The 14168-nt window shown below is 42.1% G+C and overlaps 2 protein-coding genes across 3 annotated transcripts in view; both read right to left on the bottom strand.

The window, feature by feature from the left end:
* LOC138353106 (macrophage mannose receptor 1-like) overlaps positions 1–14168 on the bottom strand; it is a 226362-nt gene that overhangs the window by 159203 nt on the left and 52991 nt on the right. Inside the window, exon 2 of one of the 2 annotated variants that reach the window (XM_069305833.1) lies at positions 7896–7972. The exons of the other annotated variant lie outside the window; for it this stretch is intronic. The gene's annotated coding sequence lies outside the window, so the exon portion shown is untranslated. The remainder of the gene's footprint in view (positions 1–7895; positions 7973–14168) is intronic. 2 annotated transcript variants of the gene reach the window in all.
* Positions 13245–13709, bottom strand: LOC123770859 (uncharacterized). Its single transcript, XM_045763037.2, has one exon. The coding sequence runs from the start codon at positions 13707–13709 to the stop codon at positions 13245–13247; it is 465 nt and encodes a 154-aa protein (XP_045618993.2).

Raw genomic sequence — 14168 nt, 5'->3', positions numbered from 1 at the left:
TCAGCCTACTATTCAAGGCCCGATTTGCCTAATAAGCCAAGTTTTCATGAATTAATGTTTTTTCGTCTACCTAACCTACCTAACCTAACCTAACCTAGCTTTTTTTGGCTACCTAACCTAACCTTACCTATAAATATAGGTTAGGTTAGGTTAGGTAGGGTTGGTTAGGTTCGGTCATATATCTACGTTAATTTTAACTCCAATAAAAAAAATTGACCTCATACATAGAGAAAAGGGTTGCTTTATCATTTCATAAGAAAAAAATTATAGTAAATATATTAATTCAGGAAAACTTGGCTTATTAGGCAAATCGGGCCTTGAATAGTAGGCTGAGAAGTGAGTTCTGGCTACTAGGTACGACATATATATATATATATATATATATATATATATATATATATATATATATATATATATATATATATATATATATATATATATATATATATATATATATATATATATATATATATATGTTGGTTACTCTACCATTTTGGACAAAAACAACTTGGTTGCTCCAATTCCCGTCAATTCTCACCTATAGAGGAAAATTTACTCATTAGAGTAACTACACCAAAGAAACATTAGCTGGAGTTCCCAAAGCCTTGTTTGTAATCCTGAAACTACTGATGAGTCACGCTACAAATGTGGGAACAGCAAATCACCACTCATAGTCGTCAACAGGGGGGCCTGACGGCTGAGTGGACAGCGCTCGGGATTCGTAGTCCTAAGGTTCCGGGTTCGATCCCCGGGGGAAACAAATGGGCAGAGTTTCTTTCACCCTGATGCCCCCTTGTTCACCTAGCAGTAAATAGGTACTTGGTAGTTAGACAGCTGCTACGGGCTGCTTCCTGGGGGATGTGTAACAAAAAGGAGGCCTGGTCGAAGACCGGGCCGCGGGGACGCTAATCCCCGAAATCATCTTAAGATAACCTCAAGATAACCAAGGTAACAATGAGCAAGTATTACACCCAACTATCGTCTTGGCAGTTACCCTGGCAGTGACCAACTATATAATTCCACTTTACTAATTATCTTCAACTATTAATTCACCGCCTTAAGGATATCTTAACTTTCTAGACAAACAAAAGAAGTGCTGATAATGCTCACGGCCCCATAATAATGTTTTTGTTTTTGTTTTTGTTTTTTTGAGATATATACAAGAGTTGTTACATTCTTGTACAGCCACTAGTACGCGTAGCGTTTCGGGCAAGTCCTTAATCCTATGGTCCCTGGAATACGATCCCCTGCCGCGAAGAATCGTTTTTTCATCCAAGTACACATTTTACTGTTGCGTTAAACAGAGGCTACAGTTAAGGAATTGCGCCCAGTAAATCCTCCCCGGCCAGGATACGAACCCATGACATAGCGCTCGCGGAACGCCAGGCGAGTGTCTTACCACTACACCACAGAGACTGCTTAATATTGAGTTGATATGTTAACATATATGTACACAAAACACATAATACAATTCCAATATTGCATTTCTCTAAACCAAAATAATAATCACAGACATATAACGTTCGTTCCCAGCTGACCATAGGGAGCCGGTCGGCCGAGCGGACAGCACGCTGGGCTTGTGATCCTGTGGTCCTGGGTTCGATCCCAGGCGCCGGCGAGAAACAATGGGCAGAGTTTCTTTCACCCTGAATGCCCCTGTTACCTAGCAATAAAATAGGTACCTGGGTGTTAGTCAGTTGTCACGGGCTGCTTCCTGGGGGTGGAGGCCTGGTCGAGGACCGGGCCGCGGGGACACTAAAGCCCCGAAATCATCTGAAGATAACCTCAAGATAACCATTTCATTTGGCTGCAACACACTCCAATTAGAATAATAAATTATTGCTTTAAAACATTAAACTCTTGGCATATAAAGCTAATCATTCTCATCAATACAAATCTTTCAGATCACCGGAACCTCATTTTCAGAATGAAAACATTAATAAAGAAGCAATGCTGCATAGATCAACCCAATATGTCAGTAATTGAAAAGTTCACTCGCTGGAAAAATTCGTCATATACCATTACCTATTCATATCAGCGTAATATTAAAATCGTGACAATACGTAAAATATTATTACGTAATATCATATACGTAAAATATTATTACTTAATATTATATACGCAAAATACTATTACGTAAAATAACTTTCCAGCACTAGGACCTCCAATCATTTAAGCATCCGTCTTCAGCGCTCAATGCAATGCTCAGATGCATTGAGCTGCTCTATGGGCTACCACAATGTACATGAAAAATTTATATTATAGTTATATATTAGTTTGTATGTAAACATAAGCTCATCAAAGTCTAGTGAAGGCATTAGTTTAGTCGAGTGTCAGGACGATTGACATTGAGAAAATCTATTCGTCCTCGCTACTGTGAAGTTCCTCGTCTCAAACATCCAGGGGGTGACAAGTCTAGTTTCAAGTCTACCTAGGTAACACAGGTGAACAGGTGCCACAGGTGAACAGGGCTCCACCTGGCCTAGCGGGGTCTAGGGCCAAGAGCCTTGGCCGGAACAACCGTGGACATCTTCAAGAGGAAACTAGATTTATTCCTCCAAGGAGTTCCGGACCAACCGGGCTGTGGTGGGTATGTGGGCCTGCGGGCCGCTCCAAGCAACAGCCTGGTGGACCAAACTCTCACAAGTCAAGCCTGGCCTCGAGCCGGGCTTGGGGAGTAGAAGAACTCCCAGAACCCCATCAACCAGGTATATGTGGGCCTGCTGCGGGCCTGGTGGACCAAACTCTCACAAGTCAAGCCTGGCCTCGAGCCGGGCTTGGGGAGTAGAAGAACTCCCAGAACCCCATCAACCAGGTATCAACCAGGTATCATGACGTGAACCCCCAATCAACACTACCACACACCCAAATGTTCCCAACATCATCATGTTTTCATTTGTCCTAATTGACTCATCAGTATTTATACGAATTAACCCCATAAAATAAATGTTAAATTTTCAGCACTCAAATGAGCAACAAGTTCACAAACCCTGGACAATGGCCAGACTGTAATAGGATAAATAACATCCGTTATCAATTTAAGAGTAAATTGGGGTCATGGGTTAATTGAGCGATGGCTGGCTATCCATATACCTGTCCACAACAGTAATTAAAGGTTCGCAGGTTCCTTTTCGATCCGAAAGATTCGAACTTGCTCCCGGACGCAGGTTCCAATCCTCGTCACGGCCCTTGTGGATTTGTTCAGTAATTAAAGGTGTTCCATAAATGGCTCTATTACCACTTCTTTGCTTTTTTTTAAAGCTTCACTCGTCACAGCTGAACTCGTGGATGGTAATGAACGTAATGAACACACTTGACAATTTCCTTAAGAGCTGGAGTCTGATTACCTTCGAGAGGCGAAGGCTGTCCATCTCCAGGTTTGCAATCCCGTGGAGTGAGTGTCGCCTTGAGGTTACCTTGCCTTGAGGTGCTTCCGGGGCTTATTGTCCCCGCGGCCCGGTCGTCGACCAGGCCTCCTGGTTGCCGGACTGATCAACCAGGCTGTTGGACGCGGCTGCTCGCAGCCTGACGTATGAGTCACGTTGATGTGTCGTCACATCACACTGGATTGTTGATAAACATTTGCCAAGATCTGACATCATTCTTATGCTAGTACTAATTTTAACCGAGACGACACGAGAAGCGTTGGAGGAACCCACTCTAAAGTTCTTTAAACGGGGTTTCAAAAAATCACGTTCTTTAAACGGGGGTCTCAAACAATCCCGTCCTTTAAACGAAGGTCTCAAACAATCACGTTCTTTAAACGGGGTCTCAAGCAATCACGTTCTTTAAACGGGGTCTCAAACAATCACGTTCTTTAAACGAAGGTCTCAAACAATCACGTTCTTTAAACGGGGTCTCAAACAATCACGTTCTTTAAACGGGGTCTCAAGCAATCACGTTCTTTAAACGGGGTCTCAAACAATCACGTCCTTTAAACGAAGGTCTCAAACAATCACGTTCTTTAAACGGGGTCTCAAACAATCCCGTCCTTTAAACGAAGGTCTCAAACAATCACGTTCTTTAAACGGGGTCTCAAACAATCACGTTCTTTAAACGGGGTCTCAAACAATCACGTCCTTTAAACGAGGGTCTCAAACAATCACGTCCTTTATTAATTATTATTTTTTTTCAATTATTATTATTCTTCCTCAGACGAATCAAGTATGAACAAAATTATAACAAAATCCGTAAATAAAACACCAATTGAAGACAGTGTTCCATCTGGAATGAAAGTTGCCCAAGCGGCTCCGCAACCCAGTCCTCTAGCATAGAACGTCGTATTTCGATCGTATGGGTTACACAAGGTCATTAAAAAAAAAAAACGTTCCTCTCAAGTTCCACCTTAAAACTGTGCCTCAGATCCTGCCGTGGGGGGAAGGGAAGGGGGAGGGGGGAAGGGGGGGGGGGGAAGGGGGGAGGGAAGGGGGGAGGGGGGAAGAGCAGTTGCAATCTACTTGTTTGTCTTATTGAAATGCACCATCCAACATCACCATTCTGATGGTGCTCAACTTGCAGCCTCACGACGCCAGCTGTGAGCTGTTATCAAACAATGTTGCAGGCGAATAGTTCTCATTGTCAACGAAATATTTGCAATCGTTCGTGTTTTTCCATGTCATTTTTCAGATGATGAAATGTACCAATTTCCCCGCTATGTGTTCAAACGGAACTTATGGCCGCAACGCACATCACTGTAGTAAAATTAGTTTTAAAATTGTATGAAAGTATGTGACTGGTTGGCATTGTTGCTGTGTATATCTCAATCTCTATTTCGAATGTATGTTGTATACATGAATACCTGTCACTAGGTGGCAATGGTAAGCCTGTATGACAGTTGTGTGACAGTCAATATCATAAAGTGTCATAGTTAACCACGTGTCAATTGGTTGTCACAACTGGTGAGTACTCTCAGGTACGGTGCGTGAGTAAATGTCAACTATGTCAACTCATCTCCACTGGCGTTCAAGCTTGCACCCCATTTTCCGTCTACCTCCATTCCCTGGTTGATACCTGGTTGATGGGGTACTGGGAGTTGTTCTACTCCCCAAGCCCGGCCCGAGGCCAGGCTCGACTTGTGAGAGTTTGGTCCACCAGGCTGTTGCTTGGAGCGGCCCGCAGGCCCACATACCCACCACAGCCCGGCTGATCCGGAACTTCTCTTAGAAAACAGTCCAGTTTTCTCTTGAAGATGTCCACGGTTGTTCTGGCAATATTTCTTATAGTCGCTGGGAGGACGTTGAACAACCGCGGACCTCTGATGTTTATACAGTGTTCTCTGATTGTGCCTATGGCACCTCTGCTCTTCACTGGTTCAATATTGCATTTTCTTCCATATCATTCACTCCAGTACGTTGTTATTTTACCGTGTAGATTTGGGACCTGGCCCTCCAGTATTTTCCATGTGTATATTATTTGGTATATCTCTCGTCTCCTTTCTAGAGAGTACATTTGGAGAGCTTTGAGACGATCCCAATAATTTAGGTGTTTTATCTCGTCTATGCGTGCCGTATACGTTCTCTGTATTCCCGCTATTTCAGCAATCTCTCCTGCTCTGAAGGGGGAAGTGAGTACTGAGCAGTACTCGAGACGGGACAACACAAGTGACTTGAAGAGTACAACCATTGTGATGGGATCCCTGGATTTGAAAGTTCTCGTAATCCATCCGATCATTTTTCTGGCTGACGCGATATTTGCTTGGTTATGCTCCCTAAACGTTAGATCGTCGGACATCATTATTCCCAAATCCTTGACATGCTGTTTTTCTACTATGGGAAGATTCGATTGTGTTTTGTACCCTGTATTATGTTTCAGATCCTCATTTTTGCCGAACCTGAGTACCTGAAATTTATCACTGTTAAACCATGTTATTTTCTGCTGCCCAATCGAAGACTTTGTTGACATCTGCTTTTAGTTTTTCAATGTCTTCAGCGGAGGTAATTTTCATGCTGATTTTTGTGTCATCTGCAAAGGACGACACGAAGCTGTGGCGTGTATTTTTGTCTATATCAGATATGAGAATAAGGAACAGTAGCGGTGCAAGGACTGTACCTTGAGGTACAAAGCTTTTAACATCGCTTGGACTATTTTATCTGATTGACTGTTACTCTTTGTGTTCTGTTCGACAGGAAATTGAGTATCCAGCGTCCTACTTTTCCAGTTATTCCCATTGACCTCATTTTGTGAGCTATCACCCCATGGTCACATTTGTCGAACGCCTTTACAAAGTCTGTGTAAAACTTGCAAAGTCTGTGAAAACCGCACTGGGTCACATTTTGCCCAAACCCCCCTGCAGTTTTCAAAATATCCAAAATATCCCAAATCCGATTCCTGGGCCATATTTTGGAGCCAAATTCTGGCTCTCTGAACATATTTGCAGTTTGAAATAACGTATTTTTATACCGAAAATATGTCAATTATTGAAAACGGCGATGGGTCACATTTCCCAAATCCCCCTGCAGTTTTCAAAATATCCCAAATCCGACTTCTGGGCCATATTTTGGAGCCAAATTCTGGCTCTCTGCACATATTTGCAGTTTGAAATTACGACTTTTTATACCGAAAATATGCCAATCCATTCATTCTTTCCCTCCCTTCTTTCCCTTACCCTTCTCCATTCCCCTAATTCTCCCCCGCCTTCAACAATGGCATTACCAACCATATGTTATTTGACACCTTATCAGCAGTGGGGTGATTCACAAATTATCTTGAGGTTATCTTGAGATCATTTCGGGAGCTCCGAAGCACCAGGAGGCTGTTAATAACAAAAACAAAAGTTGATTGGGAAGTTTTCATGCTTCTAAACTGTTTAATAAATGTAACCAAAGCCGACAAAGATTGAGAAAAGATGTACACGTTCGTAAGTACTTGCGTAACTGTTTCGTGAATCTGGGTCCAGATCTTACGGGGGATTTTACAGCAAGGAGCTGGTGTCGGATATTTCATCCTGTGGACGTCCTGCGCGCTCGTGCTCAATTCCCCCGAGCCTTAACAGCCAGCAAAGGGACAGTTTGCCTGGAGGCTACAGAGGAACAATGGTCAGAGAACCTTTGGTGTAGCTTTGTGCCGCCCACACACACTATTGGAGTGGCCCATTTGGCTCTATAGTCAAAATAGCTCTATAAGGGTGGCCGGCTTGGCGCCTCACACCTCCACTATATTCAGCACTGTTCTTAAATGAACAAATCCACAAGGGCCGTGACGAGGATTCGAACCTGCGTCCGAGAGCATCCCAGATGCTGCCTTAATCGACTGAGCTACGACATGCTCTCGGATGCAGGTTCGAATCCTCGTCACGGCCCTTGTGGATTTGTTCATTTGATGCATCACGCAATTGTGATTTCTGTGTGTAATTTCTTCCCAAATTGGTTTATTCTTACTAATTCAATGTGTTAAGGAAATTAATATTGACAAGTTAGGTAAACTAAGTTTTGGTCCCATTTCTCGTAGTTTTAACTAAGAAAATTCCAATCATAAGTAATAACGAAAACTTATAATAACGTAAAATGAAAATGTTAACAAAAATGTAATATTTCCATAGAAAATCTTTACACCACTCCGGTGGCGCCTGACGGCTGGGTGGACAGCGTTTCAGATTCGTAGTCCTGAGGTTCCGGGTTCGATGCCCGGTGGAGGCGGAGACAAATGGGCAGAAAGTTTCTTTCACCCCTGATGCTCCTGTCACCTAGCAGTAAATAGGTACCTGGGAGTTAGACAGCTGTTACGAGCTGCTTCCCGGGAGGGAGGAGGGGGGGTGTAACAAAAAAAGGAGGCCTGGTCGAGGACCGGGCCGCGGGGACGCTAAGCCCCGAAATCATCTCAAGATAACCTCAAGATAACCACTCACATATGTTGGTAATGGACACTTGAGAATAGTGTCCGTCTTCCCCAGTACTCACCTTTAATAGAAGTGCGTTCAGGCCCCGGGCAGTGCGGGGGCGGCTCCCCCCGGGCAGTGTGGGGGGGGGGGCCTATGCTGTGCGGGAGAAACAGTCCAAATCAGTACCGAGTACAGCAGCATAAATCGATTAACAATAACTATGAAACTTTAAAAGCGAAGTCAATGCAACCAAATGTAATATTACAACACAAAATATTTATACTGATTATTACTTTTAACATTGATAGCAACGTAGCAACTCGCCTCAGTTTTAAACCACCAACGAAAAAAAAAAATAAAAACCGCAAATTCTCCCGGCCACTCCAGCTAAACTACACAAGGTAGAAACTTTTTACTTGGATTTTCATGCTTCCTGGCTGCTAATGAACAATATCAAAACAAAAAATGATTTTTTTCGCAACAATTTTTGCTTTCGAGCGCCATAGACATGTCATTTTAAAAAGGAAGCAGTGCAAGGGAGAGGGGGTTTTAAGCATGTGTTTTTTCTAGTTTGTAACCAGCATATGAGGGTGAAAACACAGGGGTATATAGGCAATTGATTACAATGTAGTCATTGCAATCAATACAGCCAATAATAATAAAGCGAGGATTATTTTTAGCATAGATGGATTAGCTACACGGAGGTCAAAAAGCCTCGCTAGGACTTAGAAACACCCGTGGATAAAAAAATATCCACTAGGTGTTTCACTGGCTCAGAAAAGTTATGTACCTATTCTCGGACAGGGCGCTATAGGCATTACCGAGGGCTGATGAGAATAGGTGTGTGTGTGCCTATTGTCTACCACGATGGGATAGGGGGAGAGGGGGGGATGAATTTAAGGGCTAGGAGAGAGAGAGAGAGAGAGAGGAGATAGAGGGATATAGGGGGCGGGGAAATCCTTGAATATATCAACGTGGATAACCGAGTTTCTAATGTTATAAGATTGACTCGAATATTCTCCTTTCAGTCGCGAAGATCACCGCCACCAACAACGAGTGGGTATGGGTAGGGAATTCGTAAAGTCAATATTGACTTATTAACTACGTGCATAGGTGATATACTAAACATAATAGATACCCTTAAAAAGATTCATAGAAAACACCGACCTTACCTAACCTTGTTAGTATCTTAAGATAAGCATCTTATTGCTTCGTAATTACAATTATTACCTAACCTATAATAGGTATAGGTTAAGTAATAATTGTAATTACGAAGCAATAAGATGCTTATCTTAAGATACTAACAAGGTTAGGTAAGGTCGGTGTTTTCTATGAATCTTTTTAAGGGTATCTATTATGTTAAGTATGTCACCTATGCACATATTTAATAAGTCAATATTGACTTATTAAATTTGCGAGAACGGGTATGGGTAGGGGAGGCGGTAATACCCATGCTTGTATTCAGATAAACGCTCCTGGAAACCCGCGCTTCACATCACCAACGCAAAACAATTTTTTTTTTTAGGAAGGTGGGGGCAGCCTCATCCTAAGAATGGGCTTCACTTGCATGTCCGCCAGACCGTTGAGGGCGAAAGTTAACATTTAACCTGACATAAGATGAAAACAAATGTATATGATCATCAAAGACATCGGGTTTATATATACAAGAGATCAATATATATTTTGCCCCCACGTAAGCGGACCAAACATTTCATGGAACGTACATGGATGTATGTATGTGTGTGTATATATATATATATATATATATATATATATATATATATATATATATATATATATATATATATGTATATGTACATGTGTATGTAACATTAACAATTGTATAACTAGCTTCAATATATGGCCACTTGGTTAGCTAAACGAACTATGGGTTTCAGTACCTGAGCCCATTCTGTGCCTCTGTAACCCGTCCCACCACCGCCCACGGGATAGGTATGGAGTGCATAATAAAGAAATTGAATTGGAGGATCATGGGAGGGGAACGAGACAACGTACCTGCCACAGAAACAGCAGAGGAAGGGAGAGGAGCGAGTGGAAGGGACCAGAAAGGGACAGGAGCCTGAGGAAGCGGTCGGATCTGCGCCTGGGACATAACCCAACACACCTAGTGGACAGAAGAGCCAGCCAGTCTCGATTCGTGGCTCGCCCCGCCACGCCAGTTTGAAAGGAAGAATCAAAGGTCGATACTAATAAGATGTTAAAAGAAAACAAAACAAAAAATTGAGCTCTGAAACCATGGGAAACCATCAACCAGGACACCGAGGAGGGCCCAGTGCCTACCGGTTCAGAATTTCACTTCTTGAAACAATCTTTAGGAGAGGAGACCACAATAAGAATACTTCCATTTATATATGTATTAATTCTAGCCGTCCACCTACAGACTATTTTACTCACGAGTTACCTCAAACACACTTTTCATCAGCTGGTTTCATTACAACATATGTGTGTCTTTTGATTGATTGATAAAGATTAAGCCACCCAAAAGGTGGCACGGGCATGAATAGCCCGTAAGCGTGTGTCTTTTACACACAGGTTCATATATATAAATACCATTTATATATATACATATATTGATGACCAAACCACACACTAAAAAGTGAAGACTTGAGAATGGTCCAGGACGGACCGAAACGTCGTCGTCCCTTCACTTTTCTAGTGTGTGGTTTGGTCAACATATTTCAGCCACGTTATTGTGACTCCTCGTCTATATACACGTATATTTATATGGGGTATGCCATGGGTTCACAAGTGGGATTTGCCATGGGTTCACAAAGGGGATATGCCATCGGTTCACAAGGGGGATATGCCATCGGTTCGCAAGAGGATATACCAAGCACCAGTCTCATGATTGTCTAAGGAGATGCCTATCAACCCTAGGAAGGATAACAGCCATAGCATTTATTTTGGCGTTGACAGACAACACTGTTCACTGACGTATATCTGACGTATATACACACACGCCCAGAGATATCATAGACCAGGTTGTTTCAAAGATGAAAACAGCCCCCAATCATATTTATATATTCTCTCCCGTTGATTGAAGCACTTATTGGCATGCAGGTCGCCTTAAATGCTAATGGTGAAACAGCGTTTCTCGATCCAAAATAAACTCGAGAGATACTCTCTACAAGTGTCTAAAGTGAAAATTTTAATACAGATGTTGCGTCTGTTAATGACGATATACGGCAAGAGTTCACTGACCATGTGACCCGTCCCACAGGGCTCATGATCTTTCAGAGAAAGAGTGAGTGTGTGTGTGTGTGTGTGTGTGTGTGTGTGTGTGTGTGTGTGTGTGTGTGTGTGTGTGTGTGTGTGTGTGTGTTTTTACTTTTCGCAGCAACACATTTATGTCAGTCTGGATTTTCCAGCTCATTTCTCACCTGGATTTTCCAGCTTATTTCTCATTTGGATTTTCCAACTTATTTCTCATTAAATCGAAAAAACAAGATCTCTAGTGGCTGTGAAAGGCGACCTTCCACCACCCGGGCCATAACTGGTCCCTGGGGTGTGTGTTAGGGGTGGTAGGTCTAAACACCATCAACCAAGTCATTAATTCACTCTGCAGATGAGGCCTCATTAGTGATATTTTAAAACCAAGTTATGAGATAACACCTGGGAAAACCTTTCCTCTTAGTTTTGCTGCAGTTTATGTGTAAAATATTTTTTTTATCGTGATAAGTTTAATCTTAAAAAAGCATAATGATGCTTAAATAAGCATAATCTTAAATGATAAGATTAATCTTAGTAAGCATAGGATCTCGCTGTCCTCCATTAAATCTAAAATTCTTCTATCACCTACGATGCTTAATATTTTGTTAACTTTATTGTTTTTTTTACCAATTAACATTACAACAACACATCTTGCCAGTTATACATTATGTTTCATATACATTTTAATGCATTAATACTAAGAATCTTAGGTTTTTAAAAGGATATTTGTTAAAGTTTAGTGTTTTGACTTAAAGTTTATCAAGTCACTCTCACACAATAAGTTGTACGAGTCTAAATGGCTCACATTTACAAGAAAATATTTATATATTTCAACTGTCAGTCATGTAGATTACCAAGACAGTAATTTTTATTTTAAAAGTGCAGTTAAAATTATAACTACTATTTTGATTTTAATTATGTCAAAGTTTATTGTTGTTTATAATTTAATGTTTTATATCTTGCTTTACTTTGTAATTTGAAATGAATTGTCCTCGTAACAAAATCTCGTAATATTTTTATTTTTTATTTATTTATTATTTTAAGGAATTATTTTTATTATATTGTCCTCTAACCAAACTTTATTGATCTTTATGCGTAGTATTTCTGGGATATGTTGTCCTTTTACCTATCCTTTCAGATCTTGGTGTGTGTGTGTACTCGGTGAATGTGAAGAGAAAATAGCTTTTAATATTGGTGAATATATTATATACTTAAGTGAGATAAAGAACCAATCTCATACTTCGTTGTCTTTGCTTATCAGTGTCTGAATGTGTGTAAGTTAACTAGGACGTCTTAATCCATCTATTCTAAACTTGAAATTCGTTAAATGGTTAATGTTGATGCCCATTTATAGATGCAAATTCCAAATACTGTACACGCAATTGAGTGTTAGTCTACATCATTTTTTTATAATCAACACGTGGGCACGTGGATGGCACTAGGGATGCCCGGAGGATAGATAGAGGAGGGAGGATAGATGAAGGAGGGGGATAGAGGCTAGAAAGCCCTGGCCTGGGTCTTACTAAACACCATCTGCTTTCACTAATCCTGCAAAACGATGGTTTTCATATCCGAGGAATATTTAATTTTAGGACCAAGACTAGCCCACTGCCACACAGCTTCTGTGTTATTGATCTGATGCAGACGATGGTCCACAACAACCTGGCTGAACACAGGATGACCAACCCCCCACACGTCACAAAGTAAGGAAACTAACGTCGTTTCTTATTGATTTGATCTTTAAGATTTATTTAAATTGATTAGTTCCATTTAAGCTTTTTCTGCTCGTATTATATTCATTCATTGTACATGTACTTGTGTATTATTTTGACACGTATTATCTTATTGTATTTATTTGTATCTAATTACCTCATTGTGACGCCAGAGACAATTTAATCAAGCAGGTAATTGTTACGAGACTGCCTCAAGGAGCTCACGAGATTTTGGAGGGAGGAGAGTTTATCTCGAGAACGCTTCCTCAAGTGCATTCGTGACCAGTAGTGCTCAGGACGGGCTACTGCGGACTGCTGCTTTAGTCAGCAGTGCACTGAGGGAGCTACTGCTGACTGCTGCTTTAGTCAGCAGTGCACTGAGGGAGCTACTGCTGACTGCTGCTTTAGTCAGCAGTGCACTGAGGGAGCTACTGCTGCTCCAGTCAGTAGCACAACGAAGGAGCTCCCGCTGACTGCTCGTCCAGTCAGCAGTGCACTGAGGGAGCTACTGCTGCTCCAGTCAGTAGCACAACGAAGGAGCTCCCGCTGACTGCTCGTCCAGTCAGCAGTGCACTGAAGGAGCTACTGCTGCCTGCTCGTCCAGTCAGCAGTGCACTGAAGGAGCTACTGCTGACTGCTCGTCCAGTCAGCAGTGCACTGAAGGAGCTACTGCTGACTGCTCCTCCAGTCAGCAGTGCACTGAAGGAGCTACTGCTGACTGCTCCTCCAGTCAGCAGTGCACTGAAGGAGCTACTGCTGACTGCTCCTCCAGTCAGCAGTGCACCGAAGGAGCTACTGCTGACTGCTCGTCCAGTCAGCAGTGCACTGAAGGAGCTACTGCTGACTGCTCGTCCAGTCAGCAGTGCACCAAAGGAGCTACTGCTGACTACTCCTCCAGTCAGCAGTGCACCGAAGAAGCTCCCGCTGACTGCTCCTCCAGTCAGCAACATTGTGTGAAGGTCAGTCAGCACACAACTGCCCCTCAGCTCTCGCTAACATCCTTTACCCTAACTCTTCCATCTCCACCTTCCTCCATTATTGACATGGTTGCATTTTTAAATAATCTGGAATTCATGTTCCTTAAACGCAAAGTTGAAAATGCGAAGGATAATATTGAGGTTGAGAGAGAGAGAGAGAGAGAGAGAGAGAGAGAGAGAGAGAGAGAGAGAGAGAGAGAGAGAGAGAGAGAGAGAGAGAGAGAGAGAAAGAAAGAGAGAGAGGAGAATAACCAGGTGGAAAAAAGTTCGAGACTCCGTCAATGTCCTCTTCAGCGTTTAACCGTCAAGAACGCAGACTCTTCTCACTCTCCTCTACAGCTGAACGCTCCCTGAAGCGTTCTAACTTTTCCATCAAATTTTATTTGAACCTTTAATAGATCACCGCCATATTAATATTCGTTCACCTGCAGC

This window comes from Procambarus clarkii, chromosome 56 (assembly GCF_040958095.1).
Source record: "Procambarus clarkii isolate CNS0578487 chromosome 56, FALCON_Pclarkii_2.0, whole genome shotgun sequence".
Classification (NCBI taxonomy): Eukaryota; Metazoa; Arthropoda; class Malacostraca; order Decapoda; family Cambaridae; genus Procambarus; species Procambarus clarkii.
Note: the sequence above shows the minus strand (reverse complement) of the source record. Positions and strands in the feature narration are given on the sequence as shown.